A 22,352-nucleotide genomic window follows, 5' to 3' on the forward strand; every position below is an offset into this window, starting at 1 on the left:
TTAAGAAGACTTAAGTATTTTGCACACAAATCTGTTAAACTGCTTGGAGATTTTCACACAGCTGCTAGACAAGGTCTTCCACCAGGCTGAAGTCAGCTGTATACTCTGGCATTTGCCCTAGTCCCGCTGAGCAGAGCGATGTGTTCATATTACTCCACATGGCACGTAAAAGATTAGCCAAGGAATTTAACGGCAGTTGGGGTGACCCAAACTAGTGTCTCACCACAGCACCTCTAGGATCTGGCTGTTTGGCACCTGTCTTTTTCCAAAGTAGGAAATTTAACCACTTGCAAGTCTTTGTTAGTGTCTCCACTTTGTGGAGACCATGGGAAGCACCAAACTGGCTTCTATTCTAGTCTCCAACCCTCAGTCTAGGACAAAGGTATATTCTGTGTGGGTAAAGATCACATTCCAATTCAAGTCTGCTCTGTTAGCCTGCCACGTTATGATACAGGTAGGTCTGGAACAAAGAGTAGCTGTGTTGGAAGCTGGGGATTCATTAGGATAAGAAGTAAACAGAAATGCCACATGAACTGGAAGAGCATGGGGAACTAAGAACCTGCCAGATGGACCAGAAGACATCTGAGAAGGACAATGTATCAAAATTCACCTTCTCAAACACTATGCAATACAGTTAATCACTTATGTTTGCCTTACCATCACACACAGATTTTTGAAGCCAAACCGGTAGCATGCATTTAGCTAAAAGCAGTCGACAGAAGGCAAGAAACTGATATCTATTAAAGACTTCACTTTCTTGCCCTTCTAGAAGGATGAAAGCCTCGGCATTCAATTTGTCATAAAACAATCTCAAGAGACGTAAAGAATCAGAGAAACCCCAAGTCACTCCTCAGCCAAGTAATCTGAGGGCTACTTGTCATTATTCCCAAGCACCAACACCTCTTCTGTTTCCTCATCACTCTTCTGTCCTGCTCAATCTAATTCAGTTTCTCCATCTGAACTCCCTGGTAACCTATCAGCCACCAGGCTCCTGTGACTGAATACTTCAAATACTTCTCCACATTTGTGTGCAACCACCACCCTGACATTAGACCTGCTCTCCTAAGATGAGGCAGAACCCCTCCAGGGACATATTTAACTAGTGTCAAGGATTGCATTTCTGAAATCACAGCAGTATTGCTTGCTAAAAGCCTCAGACAAGCAAGCACTCATCTGTTGAGGATGGTTGGATTTTGTTGACATACTTTGAACAGGGCATGAACTTGAGTATTTACCAAATCAGGTATGGAAAGCAGCAGGTGTGCCTCCATCCTTCCTTGCCTTAAGACCTATGTACAGCCTTAACTGCCTGAGTGACCAGCCCAGCATCCTCTACAGACACAGGGTCTATGGCTCACTATCAGTTTTCCCCAAGTCTGAAGAAAGAAAAGGCCTCTTTTCTGGTGTTCTATATCAGGTGACAAACGCTTGCAGAAGAAATCCTCTGGTTACTCAGGAGACATCATGATTCCTTACACTGTAAATCTTAAGTTTTTGCTTTGCATTGGACTGTTCCTCAGACCCTGACACCTCACCTAGAAGCTGTCTCCTCCCTTCTCCTTCCCAACTCCTTGTGACAAGGAGTCCCATGAAAATTTTGCATCTTCCTCACAGTACCAGGGTTTCCCTATAAACCCACTTTAATTCCTGTGAAAAAGCAAAAGAGCATTTCAGAAGAACAAGGAGCACATAATAATGTTCCTCTCCTTTATCTTGACCGAAAAGATCTTTCACTTTCACTCCTCTTTTTCTCTCCTCCATCCCACATGGGATAGTGAGAGAACAGCTGTGTAAGTACTTGGCTGTGAGGAGGGTCAATCCACCACAAGAGGGAAAGCTGCATTGGATTGTGGCTTTGAGTTGGGTGAGGAAGATACAGAAAACTACCACCCACTGCTCGCAGCAGCATCGAGGTGAGGCAGCAAAGCTCTTCCTTCTCAGAAATCATGCCTCATGAAAACCCAAGGCACAAACAGACAATAGAGCCTGTATAACCACTGTCACAGACTCACATTCAAGACAACTCCAAAAACACACACTTTGAACTATAGAGTTCTCTTTTTAATAGCATGCAGAACACCAAGACACAAGAATTTACCTGAAGCAACACTCTTTTTTGGTGTCTCAGACAAACTGGACATCCAAACTTGAAATCCAAGAAGAGGGCAGCCATGAAAAGAGAAAGTAAGTGGAGAAACAAGAAAACAGTCATATCAGAAAGTTTGAAAGTTAGTCAAGACAGTTTTAAGAGAAACATTAAGTTTTTCTTAAGAGTAGTGTTGGCACGATGGGGACTCAGTTAAAGGTCAAGTCATAAGAACTAACCTGTTAATTTTTATGCTCTAGGGAACTTGCAGAACTTACGAAATGGATCCGATTTTGAGATCTCAGAATAAGATACGCTCTGAGTTTATTTCCAATAGAACAGAGCATGCATACCAAGAGACAATTTGACTTATTAAGCCTCAGATATGGCAGAGTTTTCAGCTTTGCAGTTGTTAAAGATCCCCAAAAGACCAACAGGCAACTCAAAGACTGAGCTTAGCAAGTATGTGGATGTTTCTATCAGCATTTGTGTTTCGTTATCCTGGAATAGCATTCAGGAATACACCAACAGATAAATAATAGTCCATAGAAAAGAATACAAAGCTCCAATAGAGGTACATACATCTAGTATAACTAGAAATATCATTTTTAGCCAGTGAATATGAGGTGGAAATCTAGGAGAAAACCAACAGAGTTGCTATCAACTAGGTCAAAAGATTTCCCTCCCCCTCTATGAAATGAGGTGTAAATACTTGGGTTGGGATTCTGGGAATAATCTTCAAATGTTAAGTGGCAGAGTTCTTTTGTTTAAATACACTGGAAGCGTGTTCTGAGAGTCAGTAAGTTTGCCCCCATTTCAAAATAAGAACCAGCAAACATTCTCCTTCTGTGGGATGAGGGAAGATAAAGGCAGTTGTTGCTCCCACATTCCCTGGGAGAAGAGACGAGGAGAGGGGTTTACATGATAGGCTAAGAATTTCCTAAATTCTGAGAAACAATTCCAAAATGAGATTTAAAAAACTCATTTGCAATGGGGAAACCAATTCTGAACGCATCAGTTTAACAGCAGATCACTCTTGAATGGCTTGGAGAGAGGTGCAAGCTATATTGGTGGCCTTGTCTATTTGAATTGTTATTGTCTTTTGACCTGCAGAATATCACCAAGAGAGCCAAAAATCAGTAATAGATTCCGAACTTATATCTGAGAAATTTCTAGCATGATCCAAAGTAAAAGAAACAGCTTTCAAACTTTTCTGCTTGAAACCAAAGGTCCAAGAAACACATTGTGGTGCTTCCTCAGCGCTAAGGGAATGGTGAGGATTTGAAATCCTTTCTTTAAGTCAGGTACACAAATTTCATCGTGTTAGAGCAAAACTGGAATTCAGATGGATTTGGTGTTTTCCTGACTTTTCAGTAAGTTCTCAATAGTGACAACCTGGAGAAAAAAGCCTGGTCTTCCAACCATCTAACTCCCAAACCCACACACTGCACTGTCACAGAACAGTACAAAATACGCTGTGGTAAGTTACAGCAATTTACTTTGTATTACCATTTAAGAAAAAAAAAAAAGGCTTTATATTGGTGCAATACAACAGGAAATCAGCCGGCAGAGTATCTTGTGCTCTAGCTTATGGAGGGAATATACAGCATGTTTCTATTACAAACTCAGGGCACGCACAGGAAAGGGTGTGAAGGAGTTGTTGTCAGCAACTTGTCTATTAGCTTTTGAGGAGACTTCCATTGCCTTCAGGAACAGGATTATGAACTTCAGTCAGCTGTCAGATCTCTTTCCAGACAGAAGAACCTGAATATGGCAGTGATAAATAAAGCAGAATATGTACTGCAGGAACAACAGGGAAGACTTCTAACATTCTACCCCAGTCTGAGCTGGCAGCAAAAGGTCTAAACAGCCAACAAGTAAAGATAGAGGGAATAAGCTGCACTTAACCTTAGGGCTACCCTGGATCTGTCTGCTGAAGAAGAAAGAAAGTTTAAACCTAGATCTGCGGTAGCCGTATCTACGAACACTCCATGTGAGATCTCAAGGAACTAAACTCACCATAAACCCCCATTATTAGCTACTATAACTTTTTTAAAATCTCTTTTTAAAGAAAGTATTTCTTGTCCTTCTCAAAAACATGGTTTTAAGCCAGAATAAAAGGGCAATCTAAGTATTAACTGCTAAACAACGACACAGGTCCCCAACATGGACTCCTTGGCGCAAGAAGCAGCAGCTCTTCTCAGTTGCCCCAGCCTGACAGCAGCTAGATATGGATGAGGTTCCTTCTGAAACAGAAGACAGCTAGCATATTTCAGCTGCTCCTGCACATCTGCTTAGCATTAAACTTCCTTCTTGGGGATTTTTTTTTTTATTCCAAGACATTTAAACTCTAATTGCTACCAGCTTCTTAGAGTTCCCTCTACAAATAATAATAATATCAGACATTAGTGATGGATTCCACTTCACAGAGAGCTCAAATGAAGAGCCGTGGAGGGAGCTAGGGTATGGGGAGGAGGTCAAAGGCCCCAGAAGCACGCTGTGCCCAAGCCAACAAAACACAAGCTCTGAACGACCCCGGGTTTCGCCTTTAGGACAGAGTTTTACTGGAATTCTTTGTGGAGCTTGGAGCCACTTTCCAATGGGATTGGTAATGGTAAATGAACAAACCTCCACTTCCTGCCTCTCCTGTCCCCTGTTGCCGTATGGCTGAGTGCTGGCTGGTCTCAGATGACTTGGAGCTGAGGGGGAAAAATCTCAGTATTTGGAAGAGAAATTAAAGTTGCCTGCTCAAAGCAAGCAACTGCATCCTGATTTTGCTCTTAACACCAACCCCCACAGCCCTGCCTGCTGGCTTCAGCTGGAGCCAGAACAACCCCCTCTGATAGGAATTATTTTTAAAAGCTCAAAAGAAACATTGGTCCATAAATTACAGCTAAGTCATAGCGCTGAGGCGGTTGTGAAGAGCACAGAGGAGGCTCCTAGTCAGAGCTGCACCGCACAGAAGTAACAGCAGAGCAGGAGCGTCACTGGGAGCAGCCACTGACCCCTGTCCCATCCCGGCTGTTTACACAGAGGTGGTCAACCCCAAGACAGGTCAGCTGGGCTCCTCAGGTGGAGAAGGAATAGAAGTTGAGGGAGGCAACAAGGACTTTTAAGACGTAATTAAGCTGGTTGCTGTGGTGAATGAAACACACAAAATGCACGATATTAGATTTCACCAGAAGCTTGTCTACTGCCAGTGAGACTGGTTTGTTTGCTGTTCCTCCCACCACTGGCAAGAGAAAAGGCACCAGGCAGCTGGGGACCAATGCTTTACACTTGAGATACAGCCCCACTCAATTCATTTTAGCAGCGGACTATTTGTCTTGTGTGCAGTTAGAGCAGAGTGAGCTGCAAGGCAAACCTACAAAAGCTACAGTCTCTCTAGAGTCAAAGGCACAAGTTCAACGCTACTGAAATCCAGGAGATACCACATTCATGGTTCACATCAGTACTGCACATCCAGCTGGGTCCTGTCCAGCAGGTGCAAAGAAACTCCTCCTCCACAGGCATTTTAGCAGTAGCTACAATCCAGGTTTCTTTTTTTGTCAGTAACACTGCTTAAAATGCTCACTTCAACATTGATTCTAGCACCCATTATTTAATACTGCTATAAAGGAACACTCTCCTAAAGAGTCCCAGGTTACATATTGCTGAGACTATCAGGGACCCTTGTAACAAACACTATTTTTTTAAACTAGTGTCGGCATAGCTGTCCAGCCTGTTAAGCCACATATTTCCCAACAATATTCCTGCACTAATTCTGGGGAATGGCATCATAACGATCATCAGTCTCAGCATGGTTATAGTTCTGGCCACGAAACCCAAATGATTTCTGCACATAGCTAAGAAGCTAGCATGGGCCAAAGACAAGTCCCAGCAAGTGATCCAATTGTGCTCACCTTTTTCTGGAGGGTAAACGAGTTTAATTATACAGGCACGACCTGTTCTGTGGAAGCTGCCTTCCATAGGAGGTAACAGGTCCATTTAACTAATAAAACTGTTGTTCTCATGAAGCCCTGCCGCAAACATCACCTGCAGCTGTTGAGATACTCATGAAAATACTGAGAAATGGATTGTAAGAACAAGCGGCCATGCTGAAGCGATGCCGACATCTGAAAGACTGACCCTTTCCAAGAGTGAGCAATTCTGTAGGTCATAAGTCCTCTTCATTAGGAGGTACTACTAGTTCAGTTGTTCAAGGACCACAGTGGTTAATGCAGCTGAGCATTTTGCAGATTAATTTCCCATACAAACATTCTTCCTGTCATAATTGGAAGGGTAAAAAGATTAAGCAGTACAGTCTTAGAGTAAATTGAAACTAGAGTGGTTTTCTAGGAATCCAGCAATCGGCGCTCCACTCCAGAGAAATTTATTTGCGGTCCAGTAACCATCAGCGATTCCTCAGACTGAACAATGGGAAGAAAATGCTGCTCTACTCATCACCGTTTGAATGAAAAGCATTAAAAGAAGAATGGGGTGTTCTCCCCCCAACTGCGGTATCTGATAAGTCAGCAAGAAGTGGGCTGACCAGGAGGTTCCTTAGAAGCGTTCACTTCTTAGATGTGGCCAAGAGCCTTTTTCACTGTAAGGTATTGCAGAATCAATTTAGATTTTGGAGGTCAAGCGGGCTAAATGAAGTGGCACATGGATGCCTGAGTGCTCAGGTGGGACACCTCACTGTCCAGAGCAGGTCACAGACCCCAGGGAGCCAAGTCCTGCCTACTCAGTCCCTCCTCTGCTTCTTCCAGAGCTTCTTGCTGGGATTTTACCTCCATTTCTCCCCTCATCGCTTCCTTTTCACCCTCTTCAGACATCCTCCAGCACCTGACAAGGCCAGGCTGGCTGCACGATGCTTAGTGTCTCCTCATATACCTGTGAGCCATCTCCATACCCTTCGTCCCCCAGGCCCACTGACCATCCCTTGAAGGCTGTCTCCACGTTTCTCTCCTCCAGCCCCTTCCCCTTCTCCTAGGACTTGACACTTTGGTTAAGTGGGAAGGCAACAAGCTACAGAAGTACTAGACTAAGGTGGGGAAAGAGAAATACTTGATCTTGCTAACCAGGCCTGTAAGCAGTTACTTTTAACACACAATTACTCTGATAAAGAAGCTGTAAAACAGCTTGGAAAGAGGAAAAACGCAGATGAGCCTCAATCTGAACTGGAACCATTTTCATACATCCCTGGCTCACACAATTAACTCATTCTGTAAGGCAGAGAACAGCAGACAGCCAGATAAATCGTAGGATGAGACAGAAAGATTGCAAGTGTTTTGATCTATTTCAGGCGCTACCAGGCACCCTGGTGAATGGAGCCATTGATGTTTCACCCTCCAGGCTTCAGGATGGAAACAAAACCAACATTTGTGCCCCGTGCCTGACCCAGGGTGGCCTATTCAGCCCTTACACTTCCTAGGTACCACAACGACAGATTTATTTGCTGCTGTGGCCACCCCTGTCCCTCTCCAAAGAGCCTTCAATAAGCTATCCTTGCTCTCATGTCTGTGGGATGCTGATGCATTATGTTTAAAGCAAGTATTTTAAGACAGTCCTTGAAGGAATACTGAGATCTATTAATTTTTTTTTCCCCTACTGGGAGACCACATTTAAAATAAACCTCTCATCCCTGCAGAGATCTCTCCTCTTCTATATCCTTGAAGCAGAACATCACCTCCACTTGCCATGTCATCTGTTTAAGGGGCAGTATCTTAAAGAGCTACATCTTTAAAAAGTATTTGACTGGTAAATTATCAAACATGCAAAACCAGCTAAAGTGCATGAGTAAGAGGATTGGCAGTAAGCATTAAATAAGGCCTTTAATTTTAGTCCTATTCACTGAGTTCAGACCCATCCTAAACAGCCAGCGCAGGGCTTGTACTGGGGAAGATGTGCTGCATTTGTGCAGGGGTTGAAGGCAGATGTGCTGAGCTGCAGTGATGAGCCCAGCGAGAACCTTCCACTCTGAGCAGAAGTAGCTGCTCTGGGAGCTGCTGGGGCTCCTTGCCTCCCCAGCATCACGCTGCAGACCAATCTCAGACCACTTCTGCTTGCCACGTAAGCAGAGCTGCTTGGCATCCGCTTAGACCCACACACGCTGCATGGAAAATGTTCACATCTGGCTTTCACGTGACTTGAGTGTGCCTCAAAAATTCATCATCTGGATAACTGACTCCTGCAGGGGAGAAATGCACAACCCGAGTAGGAAAGGAGCAGTGTGGCAAAAGGATCATGTCCTCAAACTGCACAGTGACACACTTACTATCTGCATTTTTCAGCCTCGTACAGCCCTTTGGCTTTTCTAAATATGCAAAGGGAAAGAAAACTTAGTCGTAATTTTCTACTCTGTTTACTTCTGCAAAAGCCCATCCTAGTCCCATCTGCAGAACCAGAAGTATCCAGGATTGTATAGTTTTCGTTCTGGCAGCCAGAGCTCGTATTAACTCTTTCCACATGGTAAGCAAGGATTGTTTCCCACATGATCACTGTGGCATGGCCCCTGCACACACAATTTTGTAGCAGTTCCCAGTTTTGCTGGGAAGCGCCTAGAATATCTGAACGCTAATGCACATCTACAGCATTCAAATTGAGAGCATCACCCCTCTGAGGAAAAAATAAAGAAATAAAAAAAAAAGAACAGCCTCCAGCAATGCCAAGGAGGGCAGAAAAGCCTCAGCTGTTGCACTTGGAGAGTCGCAGGTGTGTACACACACTAGGATTAATGCATGGCTCAAAAAAAGGAACAAGACTAAAATTCCAACTGCAAAGAAGTAATGCTGCCAAACACAGAAAACTTAGTGCAGCATTGGCATGTCCAGGCAGCCTGTTTTAAATGGCAGCAGACTGAGCTGGCCAATTGACGCATACGTTGTAACTCCTGCTGAATACCTTATAAGTAAGGCTTCCAGCCATCTCTGGTTGGATAAGCCACTGCATCCAGAGCAGACTGGTGAGGATTTTGCCTGTCACACAGCCTGGATGCAGGGCAGCCAAACATGACAGATGTAACACCGTGCTCAAAGCTGGAGGGAGCTCTCTTTAGGGGTAAGTGCTCTCAATAGCCTAAGGGGACACACCTGCCATCCATGTTTCCTTCTCACAAGAGAAATTCAAATTTTAGGTGCTCACCAGCCTGAGACAGTTATCTAAAGCACTCAGATAAGAGGTCTGCTCCTCTCAGCCAGACAGACCCACCTGTGCCACGTATGGATTCCTGCAAAAGCTGAGGATCGTCACCCACCACTCCAGGTCTCAAGAGCTTTTCTCACCTGCCTTATCTAACACGCCAAAATCAAAATCGGATATCACTCAGCTCTCTCTGTGCAAGGGAGGAAAAACCCACGCAGGCAGTGCTAATACCATCTGTCGCTGATGGCCAGAGGAGGAAGGCAGAACAGGAACAGAAGGAGAATAGAGAACTTCTTAAAAAAAGCGAGAAATGCCATGACATCCCCTAAGGTTTCAAAGGCTTTCTCTGCACTCAGCTGAAGGCTCTCCAAGGCATTCACGCTGGTGCATGCTGTTCCGAGACTGCTGTGATCCAGCCACACCTCATACTTGCAGTTCTTCCCTGCCCACCCAGCCTCCCTGCCCTCTCTCCCCAACGCAGGGCTCTGCGGAGCACGAGGCTGAACTGAGAATGGTGAACAGCACGAACCCATTTCTCTCCCTAATCCTGTACCTCGTCCCCTCATTTCAGTTTAAAAGCCAAGGAACAAAACAAAAATCCCACACAACACACAAATGACTCTTCCTCTTTTATCCAGGCTTCCTCCCACCCCAACATATGGGCCACCCAGAAGACAGCAGCAATCCTATGCATCTAATGGGCCACACGTCTCGTTAGCAGAAACCTGATGTGGTGCAGAATAAAGTCTTCTATCTGCTCTTCTCTTCAGTAGCCTCAGGCAGAAGTCCAAAGCGTTTCAGTTTAAACAGTGGCTTCAAAAATATGGTGTACAAGAAGTGTGAGATCAGTCTCCTTTGCCAGAATGCGACAGGCTGGATCTGGAATGTGCGACTGGAGTGGACAGAGTCACATCTTGACTGAAGATAGAGAATTGGGTCACGCACACAGAGACAGATGCTGCAAGGAGATGCAGGTCTGAGGCTTTTCCCCAAATCCTGCTGTTTGCCAGCACACCTGAGCACAGAGCAAAAGCCCTGCTTTGGAAAACACAGAGTAGATGTTCCTCCAATTATATGAACAACTTGGTTAAAAAGAAAAAAAAATACTTACAGGCTGGTTAAAAAAAAAAAAAAATCAGGAAGAAAACTGTTCAGGGAATTACTGCATCAGACAAAAGCCAATAAACTGAACAGAAGCTAGAGTTTAGCATATTCACTAGTTGAGGAAGAATAATTCTCCATCATGAAAAGAGAAAGCTCTGTCGTCAAGGATTGAGCCGAGGATGAACAATAAGATCATTAACTACAAACTACTTCCAGAACCGGCCCAAGGTGTACATCCTCAGTAACTATATGCTAACGTTTGTTTGGTTCTTTGTTACTATGGTTCTGCCTGCTCTATCCTTCTTTCACTACTAAAAAGAAAAAAAAAAAAAATATGGGAAAAAGCTATGTGAGAACCAAAATGTTCTGCCAGATTCTGCTGGTTTTAAATTCCATGCAGTAATTAGCAGATACAGCCAAGAAGGTTAATCGTATGATGGGAGAACAGATCCTAATTTCTGATCAAGAGCAATCCTGTCAGCACATATTTGTGAAGTTACAAAATAGTTACTACCTAGTCGAGCCATCGTCACTAACAAGCCAAACGACGCCAAGGAGCGAGTCCACCAGCACTGCTCCTACACTAATTGCAGAAAACAGTGCGAGGAACACAGCACGCATGTATGATTCATCAGGACACAAACAAGAGCACGTGCTTCAGTCTGCAGGGATCGTATCATGCCGCAGATTTCTTACAAAGGATTGAGACACCAAGCCCAAGCTACGTGGTTTGAGATGTTCCTGGGATTTTGCCATGGGCTTGGACAAACTTAGATCCCCATTCACCACCTTAAAATAAAACTAACCTTCCAAGCTGAAGCTTTTCTTTTGGATGGAGTCTAGGGAGACAGACATCAGAGAGCAACACCACAAGAGCAGAATGACTCAAACTAATATCTGAGTTAGAAAACACATTCTAACTTTGCTTCTATCACCTGAGCTCAGATTCTCTCTGCAATAACCAACTGACTGCTTCGTCATCACACACTCAACACGGGTAGCCCCAAGACATCTGCTGCAGTCACTACCCTGACAGAAGACGTGTTGCCTCATGCTGGGATTCACCATGCTAGTTAATTGGATTTTTCAATATCTTTAGCAATACATTCTTAGATTTGGCCCCTTTAAGAACCTATTTAAAAGGTTCAGGCTTCCTCTGGCTGAGAGGGGAAAATTGAGATGGATTAACAGTCAACTGAGTCAGTTACAACATGCCTGCAGCATGATTGCAGTTGCATCCACAGCTCTTCTAACACTAAAAGGGTATCCCCCACTCCAAATGACATGCTATTAATACTGCAACAACCTTAAAGCAAAGGAAAAGCAGCATTGCTTTGGAGAAGTCCTTTTTTCTGCCTCCACTGCAGCCATCACCCACAAATATCATCAAATACCTTCCAAGACTGGAGGTTGTATGCCCCCTCTTTATCCTCTACTCGCACGTAGCTCAATGCCTGCTGCAGAGCTATGAAGCTGGCAGAAAGCTCCACACTCAATTCACCAGAAAAGCTTTGTCCCTATGGTTGGCACCTCAGTCCTGCAACAGGTAGAGGCAGCTCCAGCCATGCAGCCTTGCTGGTCCAGCTAATGGTTCATGTCTGTGCGACCCTGTTGAATGATTAAGCACAGAAAGGCTAACGTGCGCCATTCATTTTCTCCATAATGCCTCAAAGGAGGCAGTTCAAACTGAAGTTAAGAAAATAAAGCTCATTTATAAAAATAAAAAAAAGTGAGACATGCCATGGAGCTGTAAGTGCAGGCTAGACACGTGCAGCGTGACAGGACGAGGAAGGTTAAGCTCTGAAGTAATGAGTATAGCTCAGCTGTAAAGAGACAAAGGCAAAAGTTAAGCCATTTTCCTTTGTAATTACAAAGGAAACAGAAAAAAATATATCCCTAATAAAGAAACAGCAATTAAGGCATCTCCCTGACAGAGAAGCTGACAGAGACGCATCATCAGCATGCAAGAGGGTTTCCCTAGGCTAAAGAAACAAGTCAGCTCCCCCCATAAGGCTAAGGCAGCAACCCCACGAAGTGATCAGGGCTCTCAGTGTTGTTACAATGACCTGCTTGTTTTTCACTTGGAGGCCCCACTTCCATCATTGTTGCAACTCTCTCAACTTCACATTATTTCCTCCTTGAGGGAAAGAGGAAGACTTACGCGTTTCTATAAAAAGTTTGAGAAGTAGCTTCCAATGGACTCTGAAGTTGTTATATATTTGCCAGCAGATATATTACAGGATTACAGGAGGGAAAGGAAGCAGAGATTGTTGTTTGTGTATATTCTGCTAGTCCAAAAACTAGACGTGGGAACCAAGCTGAAGGACAGTTCTCTCTGCTGAGGAAGCCAAGCCTCATCAGCATCCTCACTGAGGCAACACTGGCTTGGACCGAATTGTTAAGTCAGATTCTAAGTGCTCAGTTACAGGGGCTATTTAAATACACTTCAGCTGGCAGATTCAGCCAACGCACAGCTGCCTTGATGCAGGCAGGATCTGATCAGCTAGAGAATGGAGACACTGCAGCACCAACGGAGCCATAAACTACTTCTTTTTTTTTTTTTTTTTAAAGTTTACTCTCCTTTACTTGGAAGGGCATCCTACTGCATAGCAAGGTGCCCGAGAAAGCCACCCTGAAGCCAGCTGTGCCCTCAGCAGCAAGCAGGGCAGTCAGAGCACTGGGAATGAGCAAGCAATTGGGTTTTGTGCTCTGATTTCAGAAAGGGGTGCCCAGCAGAGCTCCTGCTAGTACACAGCGAAGGCAGTAAGCCCAAGGGCTTGGCTGCCTACAAGGAGGGTGGCACAGATCCATGCCTTAGCTTTGAACGAAAACGTCAAGCAGCATCTCTTCTGCTGGATCTAACCCCACTGTTAGCAAGGAAAACCCTCTCAGTAATTGAGGAGCACTGAGACTCAGTGTGCAAAAGCTGTGGAGCCCACACCAATGCTGTACTGCCATCAAACATCAGGTCCCAGATGCTCGCTTCAGCTTCACGATTGGGGATCTGACAACTTTGGCACGAAAGATTCACAGCAAGGGAAAAGGGCAAGATGATCTCACTCCAGGAGTCTGAAACTTGCCCTAGCCAGCAAGGGGTTTGAGGGGAAAACACATGACACATCTTTGGGGAAAAACATACTCCAACTGCTTTTACAAGCCACATCAGGATTAGCAGATGTCTCAAGGGTTAATTAGTTCACCATGCACAGATGGTAGCTGGTAGGGTTTGCAGAGTGGATTAACCTAATTTGTGGTTTGTAATGTACCATGCAACTATCCATTACTAGACTTGCAGCAATTTTGTCCTTATTTTGATTCGAGGAGAGAAAACCACACAATGGATGCTTGCATAGAAGTAATGCCTGTTTTGAGTGACAAATGAGTTGCTGTTCACTTGGTTAATGCAATCGACAAACAGGAGTCTGCAAAGTAATTCCTTCCCTTTCTGCTACTGAGGGACTTTGGAGAGACCTAGACGAGACCATATGCTGCGAGTACAGAATATGCCCCCTGTAACCACTCTGTACAGTTGTACTGAGGTCTCTTCAGCGATGACAGATGGTCATAGCACAATTCAATTGACTGGAAATATGAAGGCAGCTTTCCAAAGCAGCTCTGCTGCTCGTCAAGCCAAGCCCCACAAATCCAAGGTAACAGCACATGTGGCAGCTCAGGCCACAGCAAACACCCATGCCTATGCAGAGCCTCGGTTGCTTCAGTGAGGCTCCAGGTCTCTAAACTGACTGCATTTTACAGTATTTATAATTAGATGATTTCTAGGTGGAGGGCCCTGTGTTTACACACCACTTTGCACAAGAGGAAGCCTGGCTCAGGGCTGGCATCCCGAGATGCTACAGATCAGTGCAAGAGTCCCTTCTGTTTATCTAAGGATGTTGGCTGGTTAAGAAGGTCTCAAACATTTACAATCAGTATTAGCTGTAGCGATAAATGTTTCCATAACTTCTGTTAAACTCTGAACTTATCCAGTTTCCCCGGGCTCTATGGGGTGAGCGCAGGACTGGCTAGACGTGCACTCCAGCAAGGCAGAGGTCAGGGGAGAGGTGATGTTGGCTGTCAGAGGCATTCCCCACGTGTTTCTGCAATCAGCCACGCTTGTGTCATGCCTGCACATGCCTGAGCCAGGGCAGCTGGGGGATTCCTGCTGGACAGTGCAGGACAGCCGTGCTCACACCCCAAAACCTCCTCCCAGCACATTTTTGGTAAAGGCAGAAGATGTATTCACAGGTCTGACTTGTTTGGATGTGCTTGCATTTTAAAGCATCTATTTTACTCCTGTAATGACAGAGTAGTGACTGTACCTATAGAGGAAACTACGTTTCAAAGCTATTTGTTACCTTAGACTCTCACTGCACACCCTGGAAATCTGTGCTTATTTACCCCACCACTTGTTTAAGTGTCACAAAGCTGGTCTTTGTTACAGGCTGTAAGTACCAACTCCCTCGGCATATTCCTTCACTCATTGTGCACAAACTCCCACAATATCTAATTCCCAGCAGACTGAAGCATTCCCCTGCTGCTCTAAAATCAGGCGAGAAGATGGCTGAGAACAGACTCCCTTTATGCAGCTCACTTTGGTCAGAGAGCTGCTTCACATTCCTCTTGGTGCAGGGTAAGTGGAGAAAGAGCATCCCTAAACCCCGCTGTTTTCAAGCCCTAGTTGTGTGAGCAGACAAGCACCAAGAAGCAGAGAAAATAGTCCCAAAAAGAGAACTAGCAGCACATTGGAGGTGCAACAGGCAAGGGATGGAGCCCAACATGAGCATCCATCCACAACTGACATCTTTACTAAGCTGACTCGACCTTTCTTTCCCCAAGGATCTTCATGGCAGATCAGCTCCAGCTTCCCCCTAGAGCTGCAGGAATGGAGGAGGAGCAGCTTCTCACACTCCCAAAGCAATTCCTCACATTTCTTGCAAGAATACTGCAACTCCTGTGCATGTCAACTGGTGCACTGAGCCCCAAGCTCTCCTAGTTTGCTAATGTTCTAGCTCAGTGCTAAACCAGGTGCCAGCAGAGACTTCAGCAACACTTTTCAAAGGTCTTTACATGACTTGAAAAAGCCTTCAGTGCTTGGGATGTGGCACTCTAAGCCAGGAGCTCCCCAACTCAGCTTACATGACTTGAAAAAGCCTTCAGTGCTTGGGATGTGGCACTTTAAGCCAGGAGCTCCCCCACTCAGCTCCGCCTTCTACAAAGTCCTTTCTATCTGCATCATCTGCCACTCTAGAGTAATTTCTGCCACCATTCAAACATGCTAGCCATTGTGCACAAATAATTTACATTAAGAAGCACTAGAAGTGCAACTGCAGCTCTCCAAAAGGACCCTTTTTTTTTGAGGCTTGGACAGAAGCTTTGTAGGAGATGAGGAAGTTGAAGTGTGCCCCAGTTTATCATGTCAGGCCAGCACTGTGCTCCATGCTTGCCTTTTCATTATTACTACCACAGATCTCAGGGAAACTCAGGGAACAAGTACCAGAAGTATTGGCCTGCACAGACATCAGCTATTTAATGCACAGGACAGCAGGGTCAAGCAACAGCCCCATTTTAGTGCACCACTTAGCTTATTACAGGACTGCAGCATCAAAGCTCTCATAATTAACCAACAATTCAATCTAGGCAGTGACATCCATTGGAGTTCAGTACATTACTTTCATCTTCCCTTCCTTCCCAGAGAATAAGCTGTTGCAGTATTTCTTAGTCTTCATCATCTTAAAAAGCAAAAAGAAAATAATCCTTCCCTCCTCTTCCCTGCACACAGGTCAGAGTTTTCCAAGAGATGCTATTGGTTTGAAAGGCCTCTGTCTGGATGCCATGAATGCAATCTGGAGCACCCAAGATGCCAAATAAAGTCAATGAGAGTTGCAGGTGCTCAATGCTGCTTGAGGAAAAAAATAAACTAAAATAAAAATTAAAAAAAAAAAATAGAGAAAGCCCTAACACACTCAGCTCAGAGCAGCCAAACCCAGAGGCTCTTAATTACATGTCCCTAATGAAAACACATCTGTAAAAATCACTAAGAGCTACAAGGGGAGGGGAAAATTTGGATTGATACAGTTTCAAATCAGGGTTTATAAAGACATTTGGATCCAGGATCCTAAAAACAAAACACTGAACTTGAGCCTTTGAGACAGCCTAAAGCCAGACACGGATACTGACAACATTTCACATCACAAGCCTCACCAGAGCCTTTCGGAAAGGCAAAGCCCCCAGATTCAGAACAGAACAGAAAAGCATCCCCTTCCTCTCCAGAAAGTAACCTCAGTTCTCTGGCTGGATTTTGACTGTTTGCTCAGGTAAAGACCAAGTTAAGAAAAAAAGTGAAAGAGTGAAAAATCCAACACAATTATCCTCTCAGATTGGAGAAGGAGCTGTATCAATATACAGAGGAGAGCACTCATTTTAACCACAATACTATATAAGGTGGGTTTCTTCTCCTCTCCACTGCAGGGGAAAGAAACTGATGGTCATGTCTAGCAGGCTTCAGCAATAAAAAGTTAAACTGCTACACAATTTCATGCAACACAAGGTAAAGAGAAGGCTTCAAAAGGCAGGGGGCAGGGATAGGTCCTCTCTGTAATCATGCAGTAGATAAAAAGCCTGATGCCTTACCTGATTTTCTTTTTGAAGACCCATAGTCCCTGAAAAAAAGACAACAGCAAATTGACATGGTTAGAGCTGGAAAGGACTGTGAGAAAACAAGCACCTCCCCGATTTCCACCCATAGGCTCAAGGGCTCATCCTGCCAGCTCCCTCCTTGGAAGAGCAGCCCGGGAGGGTCCTGGGCAGCACCAGCTCAGCACCAGCAGCTGCTGAGGCTTCTGCAGCACCAGAGCTGGGGGAGCATGTGATCGAGGAGACAGAGCAAACCATCCACAGCCGGCAAAGCAGGGGAGAGGGTGTCATTTTTTCCCCTTTAAATTGAGCTATTAAAGCACAGCTACTGAATTAACCCCTGACGTTCCCCTGGAGGGAGAAAGGGAATATTAACCGTTTGCTACAGGGATGCAGCTGCTATGGACTTATCTGGCATCGCCTACAGCCTCTCCTTTCAGGAGCTAATCAATTTGTGCACACCTCCAGACCCCTCCTAGTTATCTCTGACGAGCACCTGTCTTCTGCAAAAGAAAAAAAACAACCGCAAACTTCATCCTCTTGCAGGATGGGAAATGCACCCCCCCCCTTTCTATAGGTGCCTTCTAGATGGCTGGTACCCCAGCTGGTGGCAGCCCAGCTCTGACAGCTGCTGTGGAACAGGGAGGATCACACTGAAGGGAGATGCGGGAACTAAATTGGGGTAGGCAGAACCGGGGACAGAAATGCTTTGCTGTGGCTGTGCCTCCTCCTGACACTCTCCGGAGCCTCTCAGAGCTGCTCTGAAATGGTCTGCGCAGGCAGGAGCCCAAGCAAGGTCAGATCAGGCAGAGAGAGCATCACTGCGTGGGTACAGCCCTGGCAGCAGGAAAATCGCCAGCAGATCCGCTGCAGAAGCAGGTTGTGTTTGCAGGAATCCCAGCCGAGGGGCAGGCAGCAGACCCTAAATTTTGGGGGCACCCTGTCAGGAGGAGGGTTTTGTCCCTTGCAGCACGCTGTGTACTCCGGAGGAATCGGAGAAGGGTTATCCCAAAGTACTCATTAAATTTTAAGAGAGTTCAGGGGATCATCTAAAGAAACAGCAAGTGTCTTGAGGGCAGAGCTGTCTTCCCACAATTTCTGTTTCTGCCAGGGCTTTGCTTGCCCCCCATGCCTTACATAGCTAGGATTTGCTTTGAGTGAGTAATAACTGCTTGGGAAGTTTTTTGCACCCTCTTTGAATTTGCCAGTGTCATTTCTGTTTCAATTAAATGGTTGTTTTCTCAGCCATGTCTGCAGTTGCAATCGATGTGAAGATGGTACTGCTCATGAATAGGCAGCTTCTTCTACAGAATTGATATCATATGCAAATATAATGCCTGCTATATATGGTGCCCGAAACAGAGATGCCTCAGAACAAGCCAGGGAAGGCACAATCCCTGATATATGGTTCTCTGCCCCCACTCTGCTCCCACTCCAGCCAGGAGCTTTGCAGTTGCTGTCAATACAGCTCTCCTGGCATGTGGAAGTCTGTGTTTGGTCCTGCCCTGAACCTCATCTGACAGTGTTAAGTGGCGAGAAGGTGCAACCCTGCTGAGACCCACACATGTGATTTGCTTTAACCTAGTATCTCCATTGTGATGAGCCCTTCAATCCCTTCTGCCTCTCCTGGCTTTCTGCAGCAAAGCTCCTGGACCTTCTCAGCACTCCAGCTTCGAGCTGGGTTCACAGCTGGGACCTCCTTCTGCAGCACATTGCTCCTCTGTGTCACACAAAAAGCTTATGGCAACTCTTGCAAATGCCAGAACCCATGAGAACCCTGGGAGGAACGGGTAACTATCTACAATCCCTAGAAGAGACACCTGACCATCCTTCCAGCCTTTGCCAGAAGGCTCTCAGCATGCATTTCGGGGACAATCTCCTGGGGGAACCCCACAAGCATCCACAGAGAGGTTGTAGGTGGATCATGCACAGCAGGGTGAAGGCAAGCAGTGTTAGACAGACACATGACAACCTTCATCCTGCTGGAAGTTGCAAAACAATAACACCTTAGATCCTTTTTGCTGCTTCAAAAAAAATTATACTAATACACAGCTAAAAACGGGGTGCTGATAGACTGATAGGGTTAATGACCAGCTAGAAGTGGATAAAAGATGTTGCTGAGCATCTTTGCTTACCAGATCAGGCTAAAGTGAGGGCCCGGGTTTGGAAAGTACAGTGGAGGAAGATGATTTTTCTGTGATCTTGCTGTGTATCAGCGGCAAATGGCACAACACTCAGAATTCAAACTCCCATCCTGGATGCTCTCCTGCATCTTTCAGCCCAGTCTCTAGCTGGTTTTAGAGTTTGTGTGACTGGCTGGAGTCAGCTTTCAAATCAGGCTTGTTCTTCTAACTCTAAAGTGTGACTCATCCAAGCAATTAAAGAAGGCAGAGATTTTTTAAAAAAGCAACATTTGGAAACAGTTTTTTTTCTTTCTACACACAGATCATATGATGACAAGAGATATTACTTAACAAAGAACTTCACTTTGTTTTTCTGTTTAGTTCCTCATCTGACTGGCATTTCTTCCACAGCAAAAGCACATCATTTATGGATGTGTAGTTGCGCTTAAATTTCCTCCCACGAGCCCTGCAGTGGGCAGACACGTCCCACATCACCCATGAATGCAAGCACAGAGCACTGTGCTCAATAAGATGCGGCAAGCGACACCTCTGGTCAATGGCAAACACGAGGCCAATAGAGGCAGTAACTGTTCATGTGGATCAGCAGCTCTGGTTCAGTGAACCCCATCATTGCTTCTCTCATGGCTTATGCATGGTGAAAATAAACCTTTGGAGTAGTTCGAAGAGAGAAAAAGCTCCTTACTGTCATTGCAAAGTGCACAGCTGACCAATTTAGGGTCAGCTACAAGAGGATGAAGCAGCAAGTTGATCTCAGTGATGTCTCTTTGAGATCAGGAGGATAACTAGCACCATCAGAGGCTCCGTAGAATCATAGAATCACCAGGTTGGAAGAGACCCACCGGATCATCGAGTCCAACCATTCCCATCAATCACTAACCCATGTCCCTCAGCACCTCATCCACCCGTCCCTTAAACCCCTCCAGGGAAGGGGACTCAACCACCTTCCCAGAGTGTATTCACACTCTTGAAAACCCAACTCTTCTTCACTCCCCTCTCAGTGCACGAGGCTTATAACTGCATTATGTCACTGTTTCTGACCAGGCTGCTGTGGGGAACACCAGCACAAAGGAAAGCACAGGACACCTTTCCCACTCACTGCCCTATGCTCAACATACACTGGTCCATCCCTCTGGGTCTTCTACTGCGTCTTTGTCTTACAGTGTTCCCATATGGCACCCAGGATGTCCCTCCAAGTCCTGGGTACCGGAGCATTTCATCCATCTGAGATATCCTCCTTAAAATGCAAATGAAGACCAAAGTGAAGTGGGTACCTCACTCAAGTGTTTTGCAAAAAGTAAAAAAGCTGCTGCTCCAAATTTCTGAAGAAAAATGACAAGAAAAGGGTGCATTATACACTTCACTGAAGTGGAACTGTAGCAAAAGAAGACAACTGAACACCTTCTGGTCTTAGTATCCAGTCTTAAGCACAAGATAATCCTGCCAGAAGAAACTAAAGGATCATTATGAAATATTTATTTGAATCAACACCTCCTCTCAACTCACGAGGTTCAAAATTAAGCAACCAATTATTCTGTTGGTCAGCTTTTCATCTTTTTTTTTAAATTCCTTCTGCACTTTTAAAATCAAATCTTATCGGGTTCTGATTTTGGAGTTCCTGAAGTCCATGTGCCCCATGCCCCTCTGTGCTGTTGCTTTTCAGTACACCCGCATTTCACTCATAAAATCAGGACAAAGCGGGACCAAATAAAATGGAGCTTGAAATAAAATCCTTATATACCCAGTGAAACCCAAAGTTTCTCCATTCAGCAAGGATGGGGAAAAAAATCACTGCTGAAATAGAAAACGAAGTATAGCAAATAATCACTCCTGGTAGGTGAAGTGCTCTTCGTATGCACAATCTTCTCTTTTCTGCTAATGAAGAAAGCCTGTGCCACTGCTTGACAATAGCAGCAGCAAGGAGGCCTGCCTGACTCTGTATTTATTTTTTATGTCCTATTATTTCACATGTGATTCATTGATGTCTTTCCCCTCTCCCAAGAGATGATCTAGAAGATGAATACTTCTTAGCCTCACTATTTTCAGAGGAGCATTAGTGTGAGGCTGAAGTATTGGATTATGTCTCCAAGACGATAAAGGAAATTATTTAATGGTTTCTCTTAACTGTAACAACTTCCAAACAGAAACTCGGATTGTCTGCAATACAGACTGCACCTGGCACACTGCTAGCTCTGAAATCAGACAAGAAACCTGGTCTTGCAGGAAAAAACCTTCCAAGGAAGGGTACAATGAATGTCATATCTACAGCTACACATAAAGCTCACTTTCTCTTCAGCTCTTGTTCTTTTTATCTTTTTATGTTTCTAGACATACATACGTATTTCCATTCTTCTTCCACTTCTACATGAGAATGGATACCACCATCCTAAATTTCCTTCCAGCCATAGCTACAAGAATAGCAGTGAAACCATCGGGTGGAGCTAAAAATAGCTCTTCAAGGTCTCTTCTTCATAAGCCAGGACCACTCCACATTTGCAAAAATGGCTTTCACAAAAATAGCCTATTTCTAGCCTTTTTTTTGTATCAGAACATAGTAATTTTATCTAAAGTCTTCCTGTGGGGCAGCACCTTTAGCTGACACTGAATCTTATTACTGGCAAGGAAAATATTCCCTGCTGCTAATGATATTAAGTTATCGTTAGTGCCAAGCACGTCATACAAGCTGGACACACTGTTATTGCTTTAATGATAAAGGAGAGGGAATCTGGGTCTTTTTTTCTGATCAGCATTGCACCAGGATAAAGTTACTCACTCAGCTTCTAGCAATGAATGTGACCATGAACATTGCTATAGAGCTGATTGCCCCATGATCATATTAAGCTGTCCCCAGTCAGCCTGGAAATTCGTGAAAGATAAAAATATCTCATGTCTTTGAATTGATATGTCACTTGCAATCTAATTTAGTTATGAAGGTTACAGTAACAATGTTACTGAAAAGTTTTACAGCACATCCTTTCTTTAGGGACTGACTTTGTTGCCCTATTGAGTGCGAGTTAATTTAAGTGATGTGCACGCATATGTTTTTATCTATCTAAATACATACATATAAACACAAACAAGCAGTGGCACAGTTGGTAAGTTGCTTAACAAATGAGGAGCATCGTGATATTTGTTCAATAAATCCTAAAAAATGTTCTAAGAGGAGAAGACTGGAGGTGACTCGGTGTGTCTGCGATGGACTGTGCCTATATCTTTAGCCATAATTATAATTCTGTTCGATTTGTATTTGGCCCAGAGGGTTT

At 44.7% G+C, this 22,352-nt stretch overlaps 1 protein-coding gene across 3 annotated transcripts in view; it reads right to left on the reverse strand.

Annotated features, from left to right (window-relative positions):
- SH3PXD2A (SH3 and PX domains 2A) overlaps window positions 1–22,352 on the reverse strand; it is a 244,838-nt gene that overhangs the window by 77,231 nt on the left and 145,255 nt on the right. For 2 of the 3 annotated variants that reach the window (XM_069864089.1, XM_069864087.1), the window contains exons 6-7: window positions 16,946–16,974; window positions 2,099–2,146 (exon numbers count right to left, since the gene is read on the reverse strand). In XM_069864089.1, the coding sequence (XP_069720190.1) occupies window positions 2,099–2,146; window positions 16,946–16,974 (77 nt within the window). The remainder of the gene's footprint in view (window positions 1–2,098; window positions 2,147–16,945; window positions 16,975–22,352) is intronic. The other variant, XM_069864088.1, reaches the window with a different exon arrangement.

The sequence above is a fragment of the Phaenicophaeus curvirostris genome, chromosome 9, assembly GCF_032191515.1.
Source record: "Phaenicophaeus curvirostris isolate KB17595 chromosome 9, BPBGC_Pcur_1.0, whole genome shotgun sequence".
Taxonomy (NCBI): Eukaryota; Metazoa; Chordata; class Aves; order Cuculiformes; family Cuculidae; genus Phaenicophaeus; species Phaenicophaeus curvirostris.